The sequence below is a fragment of the Schistocerca nitens genome, chromosome 1 (assembly GCF_023898315.1).
Source record: "Schistocerca nitens isolate TAMUIC-IGC-003100 chromosome 1, iqSchNite1.1, whole genome shotgun sequence".
In the NCBI taxonomy this organism is placed as follows: domain Eukaryota; kingdom Metazoa; phylum Arthropoda; class Insecta; order Orthoptera; family Acrididae; genus Schistocerca; species Schistocerca nitens.
This window is the reverse complement of record NC_064614.1, coordinates 1,310,888,327-1,310,911,117: the sequence shown is the minus strand read 5'-3', so window position 1 is coordinate 1,310,911,117 and position 22,791 is coordinate 1,310,888,327. Positions and strand designations below refer to the sequence as shown.

The 22,791-nt window shown below is 42.1% G+C and overlaps 1 protein-coding gene and 2 non-coding genes across 7 annotated transcripts in view; 2 read left to right on the top strand and 1 right to left on the bottom strand.

The window, feature by feature from the left end:
• Positions 1 to 22,791, top strand: part of LOC126202869 (serine/threonine-protein phosphatase 2A 56 kDa regulatory subunit gamma isoform) — a 408,052-nt gene that overhangs the window by 193,062 nt on the left and 192,199 nt on the right. For 4 of the 5 annotated variants that reach the window (XM_049936933.1, XM_049936922.1, XM_049936904.1 and 1 more), the window contains one exon: positions 19,531 to 19,730. In XM_049936933.1, the coding sequence (XP_049792890.1) occupies positions 19,531 to 19,730 (200 nt within the window). Of the gene's footprint in view, positions 1 to 7,705; positions 8,219 to 19,530; positions 19,731 to 22,791 lie in introns of those variants that run through there. The other variant, XM_049936942.1, reaches the window with a different exon arrangement.
• Trnaa-agc (transfer RNA alanine (anticodon AGC)) lies at positions 14,508 to 14,580 on the bottom strand. Its single transcript has one exon. It is a non-coding gene; the product is annotated as a tRNA-Ala (tRNA).
• Positions 14,763 to 14,835, top strand: Trnaa-agc (transfer RNA alanine (anticodon AGC)). The gene has a single exon. It is a non-coding gene; the product is annotated as a tRNA-Ala (tRNA).

The following is a 22,791-nucleotide window of genomic DNA, read 5'->3' as shown; positions in this document are numbered from 1 at the left end:
AAGATTACACCTATCCATAACAAGAGGTTGATGCACGAGGATTTCTTTTTGAAAATAAAGACAGTTGTGATACACTTGTTATTGCTCGTCAGAGGAAGAAGCGCTACATGTGAATAGTGCCCATATCAGTCAGGATGTGGACTTTGGAACACCTGGAAGTTCGAGAATAACAAAACCCTTCACAGTATTTGCTCTCGCGGACATCCGAACTGTCGGATATTGTGCATTCTGACGTAATAGCGATCGAAAACAGGACTTCATCACAGGGATAAGGTCGCCGAGTGACGCAAGGTTCTTACCGCCATGCCTTCCAGAGCTTGGGCCGGCATCACACTGTCTTACTTCTTTGACAAAGATCTTAAAAGGCGCATTACACTGCCGTCAGATTTAAAGATGGCGGGCAACAACTTCTTATTATGCTCTGCAGTTGCTAGCACCACAGTTCATTGTGTTTGTGTTTGGAAGAAAAGTGGCGGAAAGAAGGAAACAACTTGTATGAAGCCATAGGTGTTATGTCTAGATGATGAAAGCATTCAGCAAAATTTCATACGACAGCTGCAAGCGGAGGGCGTCAAGTCATATATATAAATCACGAATGGATGAGAGTGTATTTCAGTATTTGCTCAGTAAAGCAGCTTCTCGTATTACAAAACAGAAGACAGGCAAACTGTGACACTAGGATTTCTTGATACAGGAGAGAACTACTCTCATTTATAACGCAGCACTCGAATATCACATTGCACATTAATCAAAATAATTCCAGAAACGTGTGAAGGTATTGAATGGGGAATATGAGAAGGTAAACAAATGTTCTGTTCATTATATGGACAGTAAGAACTATGTTTCCTTTTGATAATTTAATTAATGGAATTAGTGTTCTAACAACTACAAAATTTATAAAAAATACGAAACAGACGAAGCGCTTTTTTAACTTGTGGCATCCAGAATTCAAAAATAAAGTAGAATGGAAAAATAAGAAGAATTTTTTTTTATTTTAGTGTGTGATTGCATCCTCTATTCCGGCTTGCTGAAAAGCTGCTGGATGTTTCCAGATGTAGAAGTGGATGGCTGTGGCGGTGAAGTCGCCTGCAGCATATTCCACCTGCCCATCAGCACACAATTAATAGCATGCAATGCGTCCTTTGCTTTCTCTGCCCCCCCCCCCCCCTCCCGCCCATAAAGTTTATTTAAAAAGATAAGAATAAAGGCGACGGAGCGCACCAACTTTGAAGCCATGTCAACAAAGCACATTACAGAGACGTCAAATAGCTGTAGCGGCGCCAGCGGTTGCATTTCACATTGCAGTGAACTGAAGACGATGCCTTAGATTTATTTGACGACAGCCGAGATTTGACAAACTTCCGTATTACACCATCATATTTCTTTGAACATAGATATTTGACACATTAATTTTGACAAAGAAATGTGATAGTGTGATACGGTCCTTAAAGATTTCGCTTTCATACGCACACGCCTCCAACCTACTAGCGCTCCGTGATGTTTTCGGTGACAAACGCACCAAACATCGGTACGTTGCGCCAAATGTCTCAGCTCGTAGAAACTGAAACGGACATTGCGGAATCAAAAATGCAAAATTGTGAAACACCACTTTCGTTTTAGTGGATTGTGGGGTTTATGGAATTGCCGAATTTGTCGAGTACGACGATGTTAAGCTATATATAATGTCTTGCGATTGAAGTTGGGTAAATAATGAAATAAATTTGACCTGTTGACAATTAAGCTTCATATGACGACAAAGAACCTTCCTCCAGTGTATCTTCAAAGACAGGAATAATGCAGGGGTGGGAAAAAATATGGAAACACCGTGAGAAACTCGCGCTCGAACATAAATACAGGCCCGCAGTTTGCGTCGTCGTTTGACCACGAGCGGCACCTGTGCCGTTGCAGGCATCAGTCGTGGTCAGAACAGCGTTTTCTGTAATGGCGAGTGATTGTGTTGGAGATAAGTGAATTCGATTGTGGGCAAATTGTTAGTGGTCGTATGCTTCTGTAATCGAGGGAGCCCAAGTCTTTGCTGATTCGAAAAGCACCGTATCGAGGATTTATATCGCACGCAGAGAAAGCGGAAAATCGTCGTCGTCTCTCACAATATGGAAGGAGGTGTGTCCTATATGATCGTGACAGATGGTAATTGAAGATGATTAAAAATAAAAGGACGACAGCTGGAAAAGTCACTGATGAACCGACTGTCGCACTTGCGAATCCCCTAACAGAAGGAACGTTGTGCCCGCCTTGGATGATCAGATCCATTTCACGGTGATGCTGTGTTTCAAGCCATGGCCCCTGTTGACACAGCTGGTTTTGTGAGCACGAATTATAAGTTGTTGCATCTTCTCCTGTGACCAGAAATCAATATTATTCAGCATTTGTGGTCTACTTTGGAGAGACAGATGTGTGGTCATTATCAGATTCTATCATCGTTACCGGAAGTTACCGTTATTTCGCAGGAAGATACTTCCCTTTGAAACCATACAGGAGCTGTATTATCCGTTCCGATACGACTGGAAGCCGTTTTGACTTCAAACTGATATACTACACTGTATTAGACCTGGCAGTGCGTTGTGCTTCCGGTGTTTCTATACTCTTGCACAACCCTTGTAATCAGGGGCGGTGGCGGCGGTGGCAGGGGCTATAGCTCCCCCATCCCCAATGGAGTATCATATTACACCGGACAACATTACTTCAGAAATGAGCGAATATATTACTTCAAATGGAGTGACTGATTAAAGACGTTGCAAACTGATTATTTTGGAAAACTTGAGCGTAGGGCCAAAAACCCTCGTAAGGAATCTGATGTTGCTTACGCTACAGAATTGGAACCGTCACAAGCTTGTGCATATACAGTGTACAATTTAGACACCACAAACAGAAAATTCCGCAGAGGAAGCTATATCACGACTACCGTTCAAAGAGTCAAAGAAAACAAAGTTAAAGGCAATGTGTCCAACAAGATGGGTGGGAAGACACGATATTATTATTACTTTCAAGGAGCTATTTGTCCCGCTCGTGACCTTGCCTGACGAACTTTCAAATAGTCGTGGAACCAACGCTAGTAAAGCTTGTATATTTAGTTCTTCTGTCCGAATAGGATACGTCGTTGTAGCTTTAGCAACTGCAGCATATTGGTTCCCTTTAAGGGGACAGCTCCAAAGTCCTAAAATGGGTTTACCAACTGCCTTAGGAGGACCACACCCTGCTTATCTAACCCATGCTAATTTAGGCAAATATTTGACCCATTTCTGAAAAAAAAAAAAGCTATTTGTTGCAAGACTTAATATTTGTACTGTATCTTACATGATGCTAATAGTCAGTTGTACTAAAATCTACTTTATCCATTTTACACCTTTTAAGAAAACCTTTTTTTAAATTTATCAACAAAAATATTAAGTTTTTTCTGCAGAAAATATTTTTTGTGAACTTCCGAATGGAGTATTAATGAACGTAGTGCCAGAGGTGGCTTTTTATCTTACGCAGAGTCTCCGAAAATTTCATTCATTTATCTATGATAGTTTCTGATATAATGGGGCATATGTACTGAAAATTTTAGTTTGCGGGAAATTGACTTTAGAGAAAAATCTTTTGAAATTTGTTACTTACAGTTAATTAAAACTGTCTTGCTGCATATGATGGCCGTTCTTTGGCCTCTAGCAGGCCTTCCAGCTTCTGTTTCACCTTCCTGGCTGTTTGTCTTGCTTTCTTGGCCATACTAGATGCAGACCTGTCTGCATCGGCTATCCTCATCTCACCACAATGTTGCAGCCCAGTGATCATATTTTCACCAGGATTAATTCCCAGCTTTTTCAGTACCCAACACTTTCCAATATTACCGCAATTGAATGTAATAACAGCATCATGAACTCCTAGTTTCATCGTATGCATGCCTACAAATAACAGTTTTAGGAAGGCGGTTCGAAATTATGCTGTTCAAACATTCATTTGAGTTCTGTGTCTGCCCATACAGACATTTCCTTAGAAGGTCAGGATGAGCCAAGCGTCTGAAAATAGGTTTAATTGCTGTAATAACAGCAGCAGGAAGAGAATGCTGGTGAGAATAAAATTCTCCAGTTGCCTGAGCCCTATTGTATTTGCAACACGAATTTTCTCCTGGTGGACACAATCCATGACATGGCTTATCATCAGAAGAGGACTTTTGGAAGAATATGGCCCAACCATCTTTCCTCGTTGCCTCCAGATTTTCTTTATTTCTCATAATTGCCTGCCCATAGTATACCTGCAAGTTTCCTGTAACAACTATTCACAATCACACTTGAAAAAAACTAACCGCGTGTTTGAAAGCGTGTTGTTTGCAAACAGCAGAAACAAAAGAATACCGACCGTTGCATTCCAAGGATAGCCAACACACACTGGAGTTTAAAAAGTCCAGAACGTACAATGTAGGGGATATAAAGATTTAAATTTATGCAGAAAAGTATATGCAGAAAAGTGGGCGTGGCACATACACACGTGGTAGGAAAATGCTCTTTAAATGCTCAAAAAAAATTTTCAGCAAAATCCTTTGGAGTATTAAATAAAATCTTCATCTATCGAAATATGATGAAAACCGAAAATAACTTTTTTTCGACCAGAACCATGGTGTGGTCCCCTTAAAATCATGTCAATGATGTGCTTGATGTGTTCAACCATCTAAGGAGGGTTGCGGAAATTGAATTCGGAAGTATTCTTGAAGACGCTATTAAACTGGCAGAAGATATTGGAAGTGTAATAGCAATACCAAGAACTTTTATTGATTGGCGACTCCATGTTGTCTTGTGCACAACGACCAGATAACAGGTATACTTGAAAAAAGATACAGCGTTGGTCGTATATTTTTTACTATTGCAAAATCTATTTTCTGTCACTGAGTGACCATATTCAGTGCTATATTGTATAACTTAAATTGGGATGCACTGTTGTCACTATGCTTACGGCGATCACATAGACTATGTGATCGCCGTAAGCATAGTGACAACAGTGTCACAATATAGCACTGAAGATGGTCACTCAGTGACAGAAAATCGATTTTGCAATAGTAAAAAATATACGACCAACGCTGTATCTTTTTTCAAGAATACCAAGAACTATTTCAACACAAACCAAAAGAGACAACGTTCCTGCTTCAGACGCCGAAGAATACTTCAGGCGAACAGTATTTTTACCTGTTGTGGATCGTTTCGTTGCCGATCTAGAAACAAGATTTCTCAAAGATTTTCGCAGCATATTACCACTTGAAGGTCTTATTCCTTCATACTGTTTAAAATACAGTGCGGACGAAGTGATCCAGGCATCCAAGAGATATCAACAGTTTTTGGAGAGTTCTTCGCTTTTAATGAAAGGAGAGCTGAAAATGTGGAAGAAAAAGTGGATTGATGAAAGTAAAAGACTTGAAACAGCAACTCAAGCTTTAAAGAACTATGACAAGCAGTTTTTCCCAAATGTGTATGTTTTACTTCAAATATTTGGGACTATTCCTGTCACCAAAAGCACTCCTGAACGGAACTTCTCTACTTTGAGACGAATAAAGACTTATTTGCGTAACAGAATGGGGCAGGTGAGACTAATCGGATTGGCTCTTGCAAATATCCATAAAGAAAAAATACGGACATTGAAAATACCATTGACATATTCAGTAAAAAGAAGCAGAGACGAATGAGCATGACAAACTGGGCAGAACACGGAAATATCCAGTGAATTTTGTTACAGAATTCTTTTTATATTCATGTCAAGTTCAAGTTTTTACATTCATGTCGTCGTCTGTATCCACAAAATTAATGAAAACTTAATTGTTGTAAGTTGACTTTTTTATGGCTTATGTAATTTATAAAATCTCCCGTGGTAAAATAAGTTTTGTATTACCCTCAACTCCAAAACAGTTACCAAAATCTACTTTAAGAAACACCAAATTTTACCAGTTTGTCGGTGGAGGACCCCGACTCTCCTTTTGTTTAGCGATATTCCATTTCCCCAAACTCCCTCACCGCCATTAGCCCCCCCCCCCCCCGACCGACTTCTAGAATCGCGCGTAATCCAAATTTGGTGTAAGTCACCCGTTTCGAGCAAACGAAATTCTATTACCAGCCTTATCGCTGCAGTTTCCCAAGCAGAAAATCTTAAATCTCGCTTTCAGTTTGTATTTCTCGTACCGCTGTTGCTTACAAGGGAACCTCCCCATCGCACCCCCCCCCCCCCCCCTCAGATTTAGTTGGCACAGTGGATAGGCCTTGAAAAACTGAACACAGATCAATCAAGAAAACAGGAAGGAGTTGTGTGGAAGTATGAAAAAAATAAGCAAAATATACAAACTGAATAGTCTATGCATATGATATGCAACATCAAGGACACCCTTTGCTCACGAGCGCCGTAGTCCCGTGGTTAGCGTGAGCAGCTGCAGTACGAGAGGTCCTTGGTTCAAATCTTCCCTCGAGTGAAAATTTTAATTTTTTATTTTCAGACAATTATTATCTGTCCGTCCGATGCGATCACTTTTTTGGGAGTGATTATCACATCCACAAGAAAACCTAAATCGGGCAAGGTAGAAGAATCTTTTTAACCATTCGCCAAGTGTACAGGTTAGGTGGGTCGACAACATATTCCTGTCATGTGACGCACATGCCGTCACCAGTGTCGTATAGAATATATCAGACGTGTTTTCCTGTGGAGGAATCGGTTGACGTATGACCTTGCGATCAAACTTTTTCGGTTCCCATTGGATAGGCACGTCCTTTCGTCAACTAATCGCACGGTTTAGCGGTGCGGTCTAAAAACACAGACACTAAACTTGTTACAGTGAACAGAGACGTCAATGAACGAACGGACAGATAATAATTGTCTGAAAATAAAAAATTAAAATTTTCGTTCAAGGGAAGACTTGATCCAAGGACCTCTCCTACTGCAGTTGCTCACGCTAACCACGGGACCACGGCGCTCATGAGCGCATATTTTCCGAGATGTTGCCTATCTTAGCATGGACTACTCAGTTTGTATATTTTGCTTATGTTTTTTTCATACTTCCACATAACTTTTTCCTGTTTTCTCGATTGATCTGTGTTCAGTTTTTCAAGGCCTATCCACTGTGCCAACTTATAACTAAATCTGAGGGGGGTGCGATGGGGAGGTTCCCTTGTTAGATTCTGGTTTACCCATAGTCGCCTCTTTGGTTTTTCTGTCGTCTTTCATCACAATGAATGCAGTAAATAAAAGCAGCACAAATTGCCTTACAAAGAAATCAGTGCATAGCAAACTGCTTGCTGCCCAATGAGGCAACGTTTGGATACTAAAACGCGTGCGTTCTTTCAGCCATTTTTCGTGCGTTTGTTCTCTTGTTTCAGTGATTTCTCTCGGGGAAAAGAGGCATCGTGTGGGCAAATCTTAACGTGAACAGTCTTAACGTAACTGTCAGTCACGTTCTTTTTCAATCTACACGGATTTCTGGTACCATGCCGATCTTATAATATCTGTTTTTGGAAAAGTGACACACGAGAGGAGAAGGAAACATCAAATGTAACCGTTTTTCCCGTTCTTTAACGGAAGTTGTAAATGTTAGCGCGGCACGTACGCAATAATAAACTGACAGATGTCTGGAGGTCGTTGACGAGCGTGCCGCCCGGAGCGCTGTGCTCGGTGTCCTCGTCCAGTAGCGCCGCGCAGCGGCTAGCGGGGGAACTACCCCGCAAGCGACCAGTGCAGCGCAGTAAGGTGTCGGCCGCGGTCGCGAGTGCGAGCGGTGTGGAACGTGAGGTTCAGTTCAGTGCCGAGACTACGTCGTTCCGCCTGTCTGTGCGTCACGGCTGCGAGGCGGCGGCTCTGGCGTCGGCACGGGCACAGGCTGCCCGCGACATGCGGCGGTAGCAGCAGCAGCAGCAGGGCGGAGGCCGGGAAGACGGCGGGGCCATCGATCCGCGGCCACGACCACGGCGACTGGATGGTGCGATGGTGCACAGTGAGGGCGGCCCCGGCACCAGGGCCATGTTCTACCGCGACAACTCGACGTCGGCGCTCGGCCTGCCCAAGAGCCCCAGCTTCCACAGCGGCCTAGATCTGGTGGCGGCGGCCGACCCGGGGGTGGCCGGTGGGGGGGACGGCGGTGGCGTCGTCGGGCTGCCCGGCGGGGGCGCCATGGCCAAGGCCGGCGAGGCGCGCTCCGCCGCCGACGTGCTGGGCTACGGGCAGGCGATGCCCAGGCAGCTGCCCCCGCTGCTAGGTAACTCCGCCGGCCAATCGATGCGCGCCCAGGAACAGGTGCGCCTGGCGCCCGGTCGATAGTGCGCGCTGGGATGCTGGCTCTCCTCTCTTCTCTCCTCTCCCCTACCCCACTCTGTGGCACGTGTGCGCTACGCTACTACTCTGCCATACACACCGACCAGGATGTTTTTGTTCTACTCTTGCTTTACCAGTGCATTCCTTGACCTTTTGTTGCCATTTCGCTTTCCCTCCCTTTGCCAATATTCCTTCCTGCCCGCTTGCTTACCGAGCTATCAGTGTCGCCTGTACAGCAATCCCCCCCTGCTTCCGTCTATTCCCCCCTTCATCTCCTCTCCTCTCCTCCACCTCCCTCTCCTCTCTCTTCCTATCTCCCTCTCCCCCTTCCAATCGTTACTCAATCTGTACATTGAGCAGGCAGTGAAGGAAACTAGGGAGAAATTTGAAAACAAGTTTGAAATAGAGAAAATAAAGACTTTGCTTGCCAATGACATTGTAATTTTCCCAGAGCAGATAAAGACCTTGCAAGACCGGTTGAACACAGTCGACGGTGCCTCAAAAAGTGTTCACTCGATGACACGGAGACGGGCAGTAGCGAGCGAAGCTTTAGAGAAACGGAAAACAGTGTGAACGTCGAATGTAAAATGTCATGAAGTCTTTTCTGAAAGTGTTTGTCTAGTCTGTGGCTTTACGCACAAATAATAGTCTGAGTTTTGATGCTACACATTTATTCGACACACTCCTGCCCTGCCTAATGCTCTTAGAAAGTTGCTTAATCGGTAGTCGACCTACCTATCATTAGCATGTTTCACATCTTCACTGTTGTCAAAATGTCATTTGCAGTTGTTTGTTTAGGTTAGTAAACAGTTGGAAGGTCGAAGGAGCCAATACGAGTAAACAGTGCGGCACGGTACGCCAATTAGAAACGAGATCTTCAGTTCGGCAGTCTCAGCTCTGAATGTGTCAGAGAGCATGTCGTCCTCTGACGGTAGATCCCTTCTGTCTACTTCCCGTGGTGTCTCGTCTCAATCGGATCCTTCAGTATGTCGAGGAGGTTGGTGTAATACTTTCTGGTTATGCTGCAGGACTCGTGTTGATGGCCCACTGACAGAATTCTTTCTTTCTCTCAGAAAATGGACCCGACAACTCATTTTTTGCTAGATTTACCGGTGCCGAATTTCTTTGGTTGTGGGGACCACTGTGGCACCATTGTTTTGACGGTATCTTAGTTTCAGTATCACAAATGTGGACCCAGGTTTCATCCAGTCATTAACCTACGCAAACACCCCATTGCAACAGCAAAATAGGTCGAAACAGCTCCGGATGTCTCAACTGGTACCTGTCTTTGTTCCCTGTTCGAACATTCCTACATCCACTGAGGTGGAAGTTTCCTCGTGTGTAAGATATTCTTAATAATGAAACAGATTTGCTTGCAGGAGACATCCAGTGTCGCGAGTGTCATTTTGGTGGACATGAGGTTATCCTGAAGAATTGGCCTGTGGACAGGATCATTTGTTGCCAGGTCTGATGATGATGATGATATGGACCACCCACAGCAGGATTTATCTTAAATGAGGAGATACTCATTCTTCAAACAAGCACACAATTTTAGATGGTGATGTAAGATGGACACATGTGCCCTATTTTTTTATGATGTCTCAGTGTGCAGTGGTCTGTAAAAACAGAAGCTTCCTGATGCCTCCTAATCCTTTTTGTGCCACTGATGTCAAACTTGTCGCCTAATGATCTGACTGAACTTAAATAGCTAGAATAAGAGTTTATATTCGCTTAGTTGCATAACAAGTTATCAAAGTTCCGTGTGCTATCAAATGAGGTTTTCAATTCCGACTGGAAGTCCACTGTGGATGACAGACACAACAGGCAGGTGAAGCCTGTTAAAATGGGCAAAAATAATAATACGACTTTAATTCCATTACTCATTCTACACTAAGATTATAATCGTGAGCTGTTTGTTGCAGTTACAAAGAAATTAAATTTTCTACATTTCCTGTGTTTAATATAGATGAAAATAAATTCCAGTTGTTTGTACTAAATTAATATAACTCATTTTTGCTCAGATAATTGTCGACTTAGCAATCTATTTCTCTGCACCGCATCTTTTTTACACCACTAATTCAAGTGCTTATGTGATGACAAATATTCACACATGGTTGTTGCCATAATGTCTGTGAATACAAAATATTTATCTCACACACAGTATGTTCTTGCCAAAATTGCCTAATGGTCACAGCACCAAGTATGGACAAACGACGTCATCTCTGCTGGTGTCTGTTTCTCCCTGTCGACTACCAGCTGGATGAGAGTGCCATCTGCAGCAGTCTTCCTCCTCCTCCTCCTCCTCCGGGATCTCAAACCTGCAGACCGTTCTCCAGTTGCCTGGCAGCCAGTTCCCATGATTGCAGCTACTTCTAACCGACAATAACTGTGACACCTACACAATGTAAATGAGAGTTACTATGCCCTGCCTACAACTAGGCTACTCTTAGCTACCATTGAAATAGTATTCCTCTAAAAACTTAAGCACAGATAGGTACAGCAGCATAATGTGTTAACAATTTGATGAAAATGACCAAAAATGGGGAGAATTTTGTCATAGTTCTGCCAGTCTCCAACAGACAGCTCGCAACACGAGACAGTGGAAGGAATGGGGAAAGAATCTTGTGTCATCACTAGGCGAGCAGTTCTAGTGCACTGTGGTGGTGGTGGTCTTCATTACGATACGGCCCATAGACGACACTCGTACGACTTCGTACGGGGAAGAGTCGTCGAGAAACTGGAAGGAGGACGAAGTGTGAAGAATGTAGCCTAGGATTTTGGTATTGCTCAGTGTAGTGACCCCGGGCGTACCCTCATATGGGAGTGGTAGGAACATGTCGAACACTCGGGAACATTATCAAACCTAATCATTTTGAGAATGAAGCTTTGAGATGAAATATTGATTGAAGTACAGCTGTGAGAGACGATCATAAGTCGTGCTCGGGTAGCTCAGTCGGTAGAGCTTATGCCCTCGAATGGCGAGTGTCACGAGTTCGAGACTCGGTCTGGCACACGGTTTTAATCGGCCGGGATGTTTCTGATCATTTTGGTGGTCCAAGTATTGTGGCGAGTGGAAGCACGAGGTCGCACGGGTATACTGACTTCCGAATGGTCGAATACGGTACAGTTACCGATTGATGTTACTGCGACACTGTACTCCTTTCTCGTGTGCATTTTTCACAGGAGGTGACAGTGCACAACCTCTTGAACAGCATAGATGGAGGAGCTGTTGGAACGAATAGATATTCAGTTAATGGACTGGCCTGCCTGTTCCCCTGACTTAAAACCCATTGAGCACATGTGGGAAGCATTGGTGGCATTTGTTGCAGCACATCAACGTGCATCAGTGGCCATCAAGCATTTCTCAGCTGGGCTGGTGGAGCAATAAAACGGCCTGCCTCAAGAACTCCTTACAGACCTTGTTGCCACCGGGGGAGCTCATTGTACAACATGCGTGCAGTCTGTGCTGATCACATGCCCTGTTAAGAACTGTGTCCTGCATTTTGTAATGTCCAGAAGACCACCATATATTGTGGTGGCATTAGTGTAATTATTGTCTTTGATTAAAATTGTCATTTCTGTTTCTCGTGGCATATTTCTTTCAGCTAACCTTTCATACTGTACTACAGCAGCATAGCATTGACTGACAAAAAAAAAGTGAAGATCTCAGAGTATGTGGTCTGATGTCAGTTTACCTTTGTATACATACGTATGGAAGGCTGGTATGTAAATGATTAGAGTTGCAGGTAGAACAGCCACGAGACTGCAGTAGTGGTATTTATGTTGTTACCAGACTTGGTAGGGTGTGCACAGTATCAGATTATGAAAAATTGCTGTGAAGGACTTGAAAATGAGGTGTGTGTGTGTGTGTGTGTGTGTGTGTGTGTGTGTGTGTGTGTTTTAGTTATTGTCAGCACCTGACAGAGTTGGAAAGGGGCTCATTGTGGGTCCCCATTTGGCCGGCTGGTCGAATTCTGCGGAATCCAGATTTGTGGTGCATTCAGATGTGGCAGTGGCTCGATGTTGGACTGCGTGGGAATATGAAGGCAGGTATACTTGTCAGTATCCTGTTAGACCACATCTGAGCACCACAAGGGAGGCTCTCTGTATAGTGTACTTTGCAAATTATAACTGTTTCCTCGTGTACATATATGTCGACACACTGCGAGTCATCTGTTGATATGAGGCAGAGGGTACTTCTGGTAGCACTATGATTTTCCACTTCCCCTTTCCCTGTTCCATTGGCAAAGGCGCGTGGAAAGAATGATTCTCTGTAAACTTCTGTGCTGGGTCTAATTTTTAAGATTTTTACATTTTGCTCACTTTGCGAGACGTGGGAGAAAGTAGTATCTTGCGTGACTCTTCCCGGAACGTACCCTCTTAGAGTTTCAGTGGTATACCTGTCTGTGGTGCACGCGAACTCTCTTGTATTGTCTACTACTCCTGCTCCTATGCAGACTGAACTATCTAGTTACAAAACCTACCATTCTCAAATGAAATTTTCACTCTGCAGCAAAGCGTACGCTGATACGAAACTTCTCGGCACGTTAAAATTGTGTGCTGGACTGAGACTCAAACTCGAGATCTTTGCCTTTTGTGGTTGAGTGCTCAGTCTGTAGAGCACTTGCCTGTGAAAAGCAGAGGTCCCAAGTTCAAGTCTTGGTCCTGCACACAGGTTTAATCTGCCAGGAAGTTTCATGCTGTTCTTCATTGTCTCTTGCATCTCTCTTCTATTTATAGCGTCCTGTAAGGGGTCCCACACTTACAACCAAATACTCAAGAATCAGTCAAAAAAATTTTTTTAAATGTTTTGTTGAATGACTTCAATTTCCTTAAGATTTCTCCTATGAATCTCAGCCTGAAGTCTGCTTCTCCTGCAATTTGTTTTGCGTGTTCATTCCACTTCAGGTTGCTCCTAGGTATTTTAGTGACTGAAATGATAATTAAATAGACACCCTAGCTGCAAGCAGGCGTTGATACACTTCATTGGGGACATGTTGAAAATTTGTGCCCCTACCGGGACTCGAACCCGGGATCTCCTGCTTACATGGCAGACGCTCTATCCATCTGAGCCACCGCGGGCACAGAGGATAGTGCGTCTGCAGGGACTTATCCCTTGCACGCTCCCTGTGAGATCCACATTCCCAACATGTCCACAACACTACATTCGTAGTGCGCCTAATAGATATGTGACTGTTACTTTGTTGAGTGATTTGTCACCAACAGTGTAATTGTACAGTAGTAGGTTTCTTCACCTATGTATGTGCAATATACAGGGTGGTCCATTGATAGTGACCGGGCCAAATATCTCACGAAATAAGCATCAAACGAAAAAACTGCAAAGAACGAAACTTATCTAGCTTGAAGGGGAAAACCAGACGGCACTATGGTTGGCCTGCTAGATGGCGCTGCCATAGGTCAAACGGATGTCAACTGCATTTTTTTAAATAGGAACCCCCATTTTTATTACATATTCATGTAGTACGTAAAGAAATATGAATGTTTTAGTTGGACCACTTTTTTCGTTTCGAGATAGGTGGCGCTGTAATAGTCACAAACATATGGTTCACAATTTTAGACGAACAGTTGGTAACAGGTAGGTTTTTTAAATTAAAATACAGAATGTAGGTACGTTTGAACATTTTTATTTCGGTTGTTCCAATATAATACATTTGGTTAAGTTCATGGTGAACTGGCAGTCGCTGCACCAATCGCCAATCCTCCCCAGGCCTTCCTGAAATTTGTGACAGTCTCATGCCATCGTTGCCTTGTGGAGCTTTGAAGTTGTCCACTGGATTATTTATATTTATAGTGAACAGAAGTGCCCTATCACACTAAACGATGTTGTATTTGTGAGCATTTGTTCAAGTCTTCTAGTATTTTTGTCTATCCATGACTCATAAAGTACCTGGAATAGTGTTTGTCAATTCAGTCATAGACCTTCTTGAAGTTGAAAATTAGTTATTGATCCCGTAAGTTGTTGTTGTTGGTTTTTTTTTACCATAAACACCGTCCCTAGTATAGTCGTATTATGAGAATTTTTAATGGCGGGTTTTCCTATGTAGATCCTGTATCCACCTGACTCAAATGCATTTTCATCAAGATAACTTGTTTCTTGAAGTGCTAATATAAGTATGTTGAGTTGATTAAAAAGTGTCCGTTAGGTGTTTTAGTTTTCCAACTTTCAGAAGTGTCCAATAATGATCGAAACAGACGAAATGAATTAAAATTTGTGCTGCGGCCGGGACTCGAACCCGGGTCTTCTTGCTTGCTAGGCAGAAATGCTAACCATTACACCACCGCAGTACGATGTTCAGCATTGCTGCACGAACTACTTAAGCTAAGTGCCCTCCCCAACACAAACTTCAATTCATTTTTCCCTTACATATTGTCACTACTACCAGGGCTCTCAGATATTGGCAAGCACCCCAGCATTGGACGTAATGGGACGTCCCTGTGCTGTTGGTGATCTTATAGCTGACCATTGTACTGTGGTAGTGTAATGGTTAGCATTTCAGCCTAGCAAGCAAGAAGACCCGGGTTCGAGTCCCGGCCGCAGCACAAATTTTAATTCATTTCGTCTGTTTCGATCATTATCGGAGACAATAAAGAGACTTAAATGTCTCGGGGACACATTTAATTATAATAGCTTTCTTAAGTGTGTTGATGTTCAGAGTCCCCAGTAGGTGTTTTTTCTTGGGTCTTATCTGTGAAGAAGTTGTAGGAAGCTCCGACTCTATCCTTGCAATATATACACAAATCTGAATTTAGGATTTCATTGCTGTTCACTTACAAATACAACCAACTTCCTAGTCTGGGTATTGTTACCTTTAATAAGCAATACAGATACTGGAACTTTACCGTAAAATGTCCTGCAGTTACTGATATACTGACTGGCTGTTTCTGACCTGTCAAGAAAATTGTTCTCAGAGAGTGACATGGTTAGTCTTTCTTTGATTTTCGCCACTGATCCCAAAGAGGGGTTCTTTGAACCTAGAAAGAAAGCCTATGTAAACGCCATGTGTGCTTTATTTGTGTAGTGTTCACCTGGCCTATTGAGGAGGACCCTCTGCTACTCGCAAAGGTCAACTAATTGGCACCTGACTTTGCCGCAGAATTGTGCGCTTTTGGTTTAGATCTTCTTCTTGACTCCAGAACAGAACACCATGATCGCTCTGGGTATATGATGCTGCAAATGGTGAGTCGTGCTTGCACTCTGCTTGCCATGCTACTTGCCTTCATTAAACCAGCCAGTCTCATAAAGGAATCAAGGGGTGCCTTGGAAGGCAGACAAAAAGCATCGTTTGTGCCAACACGACCCACTATCCACGACCAGTTCCATCCAGAGCATTCAGTAGCTGCTGGTAGAGCATCTCGCATGAGACTTCCCAGCATATATATTGAGTGGACACTGGCCTCCTTTCCCGATCTATCTGTTTCTCTGAGCTGCTCTCATATTTGCCTAACATGGCCATCCATATCCACTCTCTGCACTTGTCCTAGCTTGGTGGGAAAATTTATCACCGATATCCATCAGATGTGATAAGTGCAAGAAACTAGTTGTGTGGCCAGTTGCCACTTTTACCTCCCACCAAAAGATATGTGAACCCACCACTTTGTGCCGCTCAGTCTTGAATGAAGACAGACCTGTCAGATGTTGCACATCAAAAGAAACAATGGCAATGGGGTTTGCAGGAATTACATCCAATAGCTGCAGGGATGTCGCAACTTTTGTCCCGTGGTCACTGCTCGTTAAAAGCACTAGCCTGAAGTCTGTCAACCTTGGTCGATGCAGCTTATCTGTTTCTGGGCAGTGGCCAATTTTCCTTGTACCTGCACATAAAATGCATAGTCAGTATCCATTTCATACAGTGTAAAAACTATATAAAATCACAAAAAGTGTATGACTTAACTGATAGAGTACAACAGACCCCAGCAGGAGAGAAAAATACCTGATTGCACTGCTGCGAACAATGTGTGGCTTTAGTGATTGCACAAAGCCCAACTGTGTAAGTTTGGCATGCAAATGGATATTCCTCTCCAGCCAGGACCCCTTGAGGAATTACTGTACAGTGATCCTCATGAAGCCGTTAAACTACAGTTGATGTATTGTGCAGAAATGCCAGCATCAATAGGCTATTCCCTTCTATGTGTGTCGCATTGAAGTTAAGAGGATCATAATATCCTCCCTTTTACACCAAGGACCTTGAAACATGCAATACCCCTTTTACTGTTTGGGAATTTAACAATGCAGTAGTGCAGTACAGGGAGAACCCAAGACCAGACCGTACATTGCCAGATGCTTCATCATGCCAGTAACAGTGGGAAATCAAACGACATTTAACAGGATGATGCCAAGAAGGAATTTTTTCACCCAGTGAAAAGAAAGTAAGTATGATAACAACCACCTTAAAACCTGCAAAAGTCTGTGCTGTAAGGACAATTACTTCCCAATAAGCTTACTGGTAACTCTGTAAAAATTGTTGGTAGTGGATAGTTTGATCATCTCTGGCAACTGAAATTTGTCATCGAAGATATCTTTGTGCATCGGTGGGGAGGGGGGGGGGGGGGGGAGTTATGGTAACATATCCTGGTGATGCTGCAGAAGTGGGACTTCTGGGGCAACTGGTCCATCTTTATACAAAACTGTATGTTCTGTAGAATTAAGGGCTGTATCAACTCTTAGGAAACTACACAGACTAAATAACAGAGAACCTAAGGGGTCTGTTTTAACCACCACTCGTTTTGCCTTCCCAGTAAACATAATTGTCATTGTCTCAGGATCTAATATCTTATTGTCACTGTGCTGCTGTGATCGTTGCCTGTATTCCAGCTCATCATCACTAAAGTCTGCTGAATGTGATCTCTAAGTGTAGAACATAGATGTGTACTAAAAATTTCATGTACTGTATTTCATTGGTGAAATCCCAGATTACGCTCTCCCGTGAGTTCAAATCTGTTCACCTCCACCCTGAATTAGATGCAAAACACTAACATTTGGCAGTTATTGATTACGCTCATTTCTTGAGTCTACTCAATAGTAAGTTTACCTGGGTGCCACATAGCAAGCAACTAATGGCTATTTATGTTTGCGAACTTGACTCTTTACCTTAGGTTGGAAATACCTGTGGAGAGCAGATGGAACTGTCATCACAGAGTTATGTGCATAACTTGTCTTAACCCCACTAGATTATGGTAGTCTCAGAGAGAAGTCACTGCACCTTCCCTGTACATGGTGGCAAAATGTAACTCGCAGTGAGAGCTTCCCATATGCGGCCGATAGACAGCTGCCTGGTGGAGACAGTATTCTTCCTCTGAAGATATGCTCTCAACAACTTGTAATTAATTATTATTGATAAGGGGTAAAAAATGTAGACTGCCAAAAGTCCTTGTTATATAATCTTCTTCTTTAACCTCAAAATGTGTCTGCTTAGAAATGGTTTTAAAAAATAAGAAATATGGACAGCCATCATACGTTGCATGATATTGCCCCAAAGATAGAGGAAAAGGTATTCATAAGTCAATAATAGTTTCCTCAAACCCCCTTATATACTGTGTGAATGTAGTATTTATGCAGCAGAATTAATAACTGTATTTCAGCTTGTCACCTGTCAGAAAATTAACTCCACTCGAGAACCTCTTATAAGCAATGATTTTCTTCTCCTGGAAGTAAGAACATGCCTTTGAAAATGTCCTATAGTATATGACATCCAACTGCTGTTACATGGATTGTACAGAATAGGTGCCATCATTTTGTTCCTTTGGATACAAAGCCATGCTGGCATTCTAGGAAATGGGTTTGTGGATGAGCTGTCCGATTCAGCCTTCAAACGTAACTGTTAATGCATTGGACATACCAAGTACAAATATGAACGTATATTCTGACAGTACGACTGACACACTGCAAAGTGAGTACGAGGGGTCCAACATATGCTTCTCAACTGCCCAGATGGTTTTGAATCAACCTAAATTTGTGCATGACACATGGAAATTTATGTAATAACGCTTGCGTGACTGGACCTGCTAAAGTGTTAGTTTTAGGAATATTAGATCTACGGCATAAGTAACAGCTTGTACAATCCGTACTACAGGTATGGCAGATTATGCTTCTATTGCAAGTGTGGTATTAAAATACCCACAAGAATGTGGATACTATGACAAATTTAAGAATTTTTACCAAACTATGTGTTTTACTTATAATAATTATGTCTCAACAGTTTAAATGTGGTTATAGCTGTTATAACGATATTACTATTTAGCTTTTTTCCATGCGAAGCATACTCACAACTGCAATTAGGCTTGGAGAAAGTGCAAAATAAATGTTCATTTGTTCAAAGCACTACTAAATTCAACTTTATATTTGCAATTCAGCTTTACATTTGCTTCTCACATAATTATTATAAGTGTTCTGGGTGCAACAAAACCTTTTTCTTTCACAGTTTATTGCTGTTTTTATAATTGTCTATCTGCATTTTCTCTCTTCATGTAGGAAGACAGCAGTCACAAACCACATGTAGCATAATTGTTCTTGAAGGTAAAATTGCCGGCCAGAGTGGCCGAGTGGCTCTAGGCGCTTCAGTCTGGAACTGCGCGACTGCTACAGTCGCAGGTTCGAATCCTGTCTCGGGCATGGATGTGTGTGATGTCCTTAGGTTAGTTAGGTTTAAGTAGTTCTAAGTTCTAGGGGACTGATGACCTCAGATGTTAAGTTCCATAGTGCTCAGAGCCATTTGAAGGTAAAATTACCATAAACCACAGGGGTTTACTAGACACAGTCATGTTGCAGAGCACATGCCCTTCCCATCCTCTGCCAGTTGAACTCTCCTCCAGCCAGTTACAGGGGGAATTAAATAAAGCTTAACACAGACTCCAGATCGTGGTGCATCTCGATTCTTGTCATGTCAACAAACTTGGCCAGATGTGGAAGAAGTGGTGGGTAGCAGAAAAAAAAAAAAATCCACGGACCTACAAATCCGTAACCAGTACATAACTGCTGAGCCACATTGCTTTTCTTAGTCTCGGGGTAGAAATCCTCATAACGAAGCACGTTTCGACACACAGTTAACTGGTGTGCCATGCATGTGACGATAAATATCTTTTTGAATTGATGGAAGCACAACTCACAATGTTCTAGCCTAGTAGAAATTATACAGCAGTAATGAGGTATTAAAAGCCTGACGTATCATCTGCTTTCACAGATACACCTTGTGCAAAAATGTATATCACATTTATGATTGTCTTGTTACCTGTTCACAGATGCACCTGCCAATGAGAGGGAACAGCTGTTCATACAAAAAATCAGACAGTGCTGCGTGTTGTTTGATTTTGTGTCGGACCCACTGTCTGACTTGAAATGGAAAGAAGTGAAAAGGGCAGCACTCCACGAAATGGTGGAGTACGTGAGCTCGCAGAGGGGTGTCATCACGGATGCCATCTACCCGGAAGCTGTCAACATGGTATACACTTCCTCTGATTCTAAACAGTAATTGTGTTTCTTTTTTCTTTATACGAACAAGTTCCAAAAATGCCGACTTATGACTGCAAAACACTGTGCTGTGTGCTAAATATCTGCAAAAGCAAAACTGACACACAGGGACAACTCGTGCGGCAGACCGGGAGCTGCTCTGTCGGGCATTTTGAAATGAAACAAATGACACGGCCTGGTAATAGCTGCACTACTGCATGCTGAAGTGTTGAGTCACAAAGATCAGCAGTGCCCAGTCACAAAACACTTAGCAACCTGAAGCCTTTGGGCATATCGGCTTTACAGAACTGGCAAACAGAGTGCTTGAGAAAAAGCTGATAGATAGTGATGACTGCAGTGTTGACAGGACATTAAACTGAAATCCCCATGCCATTCTTGTTGACATAACTCCTAAGGACAGTTTGAATTTTTCAGAAATTCTTATACTAATCTGTCATGATATTAGAAGTATCTGACTTGGCTATCAGAGGCTTTTAGTAAGAGTTTGCATCTCTTGCCAATTCATCTTTAGTCTTTCAAGAAAGATATGCTGGGTACACTAGTATTAGGTTGTACTGACATATTATGAGTGCCACCATTTGCTTGTTAACATCTACTGCTATACTTTGTGAACAACTGTGAATGCATGGCAGAGGGTACATTTCTCTGTATCAGTTAGTAAGGTTTTTTCCCTGTTCTATTCACATGTGGAGTGCAGGAAAAATGCTTGTTTAAACACATCAATGTTTGCTGTAATTAATCTAATCTTGTCCTAGTGATCCCTGCAGGAGTGATATATAGGAGGCTGTAGTATATTCATAGAGTTATCATTTAAAGCCTATCCTTAAAACTTCAACAGACTTTCTCGGGATAGTTTGTGTCTATCTTCAAGAATCTGCCAGTTCAGTGTGTGTGTGTGTGTGTGTGTGTGTGTGTGTGTGTGTGTGTGTGAGAGAGAGAGAGAGAGAGAGAGAGAGAGAGAGAGAGAGAGAGAGAGAGAGACAGACTCTCCCATGGGTCAAACAAATCTGTGACCATTCATGCTGCTCTTTTCTGTATGTGTTCATTATATCCCCTTGTTAGTCCTGTTTCATTTGGGTCCTACACACTTTTCTAGGATGGATTGCACAAGTGATTTGTAAGCAATCTTCTTTTTACAGTGATTGCATTTCCCCAGTATTCTACTAGTAAACCGAAGTCTACCACATGCCTTACCCACACCTGAGCCTGTGTGATCATTCCATTTCACATCCCTATAAGGTGTTACACCCAGATGTTTGTATGAGTTGATAGACTCCATATGTGTCTCATTGATATTACTGTCATAGGATACTAACATGATTGGTTCTGTGAAGTTTGCAATTTTATATTTCTGAATATTTAAAGAGATTTGCCTTTCTCTTCACCACTTTGAATATTACAAAGAGCTGACTGAACATTTATACAGTTTCTTTAAAACAGTACTTCATTATAGATAACAACATCATTTGCAAAAAATCTGATGTTACTATTAATATTTTTCGCAAGGTCGTTAGATTAAAATGTTAGCAACAAGGGTCCCAATATAATGCACTGGGGCACACCCAAAGTTACTTCTACGTCTGATGATGACACTTTATCGAAGGTAACTTATTGTGTCCTCCAAACAAAAAAATCATCAATCCAATCGCAAATTTTGATCAATACTCCATACGATCATACATTTGATAGTGTGTGGATGTGATACTGAGTCACATACTTTCTGGAACTCAAGAAATACTGCATGTGCGTGACAGCCTTGATGCAAAGTGTTCAGTATGTCGTGAGAAAATTGTGAGTTGGGTTTCGCATGATTGATGTTTTTGGAATCAGTGCTGGTTGGCATGGAGGAGGTCGTTCTGTTAGAGATAGCTCTTTAGGTTTGAGCCCCAAATACGTTCAAAAGTTTTACAACAAATTGATGTCAAGGATACTGGACAATAGTTTTTTAATCACTTCTACGTGACCTGCAATTTCTTCCAATTACTAGACATGAATTTGTATTTTTATTTTATTTTTTGTTTGTTCAAGGAATCGGTGATTAATTATAGTTAGAGGAGGTACAAACTCAGCTGCAAATTCAGTATAGAATCTGATAGGGGATACCATTGGGCCCTGGAGTTATGTTCAGTTTTAATGATTTCAGCTGTTTCTCAACACATCTGTTACTAATGCTTATTTGACCATTTTTTAAGTATTGCGAGGAGAAAGTTGGGGCAGGTTTTCAGAGTTTTTCTTTGTGAAGTAACATTTGAAAATGGAATTAAGCATTTCAACTTTTGCTTTGCTACCCTCAGTTTCAGCTCATCTCATTTGCGAGTGACTGAACATGAACTTTGCTGCCACTAGTGGCCTTTACATGTGACCAGAATTTCTTTGGGTTTTGAGAAGATCGTTTGACAAAATTCTGCTACAATAGTCATGGAAGGTCTCATGCATTGCTCTCTTAATAGCCAAATGTGTTTTATTTAGTGTGTCTCTACGTATAGCCTTTATGCTTTGTTGTACATCTGTTATGCAGTAGTATCTGTTTCTGTAGACGTTTCTTTACAGTGATTGTATACCATATGAGGTCTCTCCCATCTTGAACTGTTCTAAGCAGTATCCACTACATAGTCAACTATTCTTTAAAACTAGAGCCGTAGCTCCTCTACATGCTTAAGTAAAGTTACACATTGAGATTTGTATAGGTTCAACTTTATTTGCTGTTGTGAATAAGAGCTTGTTACATTAAGGTTGATTGCTTTCATTACTCCAATATGGAACGTCATATGGGGGAAATAATTCCACTTTCCTACCCAACAAGAAAGTAGGAGCAAGCTACGTCAGTGTGTAGCCAGCAATGACTCAGAGGATTTTCAGTCACCCAAACACCCACCATCACACAAGAACAGGATTGAGCCTAATCAAATTGGTGACATTGTCATACATGGTGCTCTGTCTCAAAAGATACATAATTTACATTTGAAAGCCCACTCAGTGTTGTAGTGGTTAATTAAAAAAAAATAAGAAGAGAAGAAAAAGTTGAAAATATG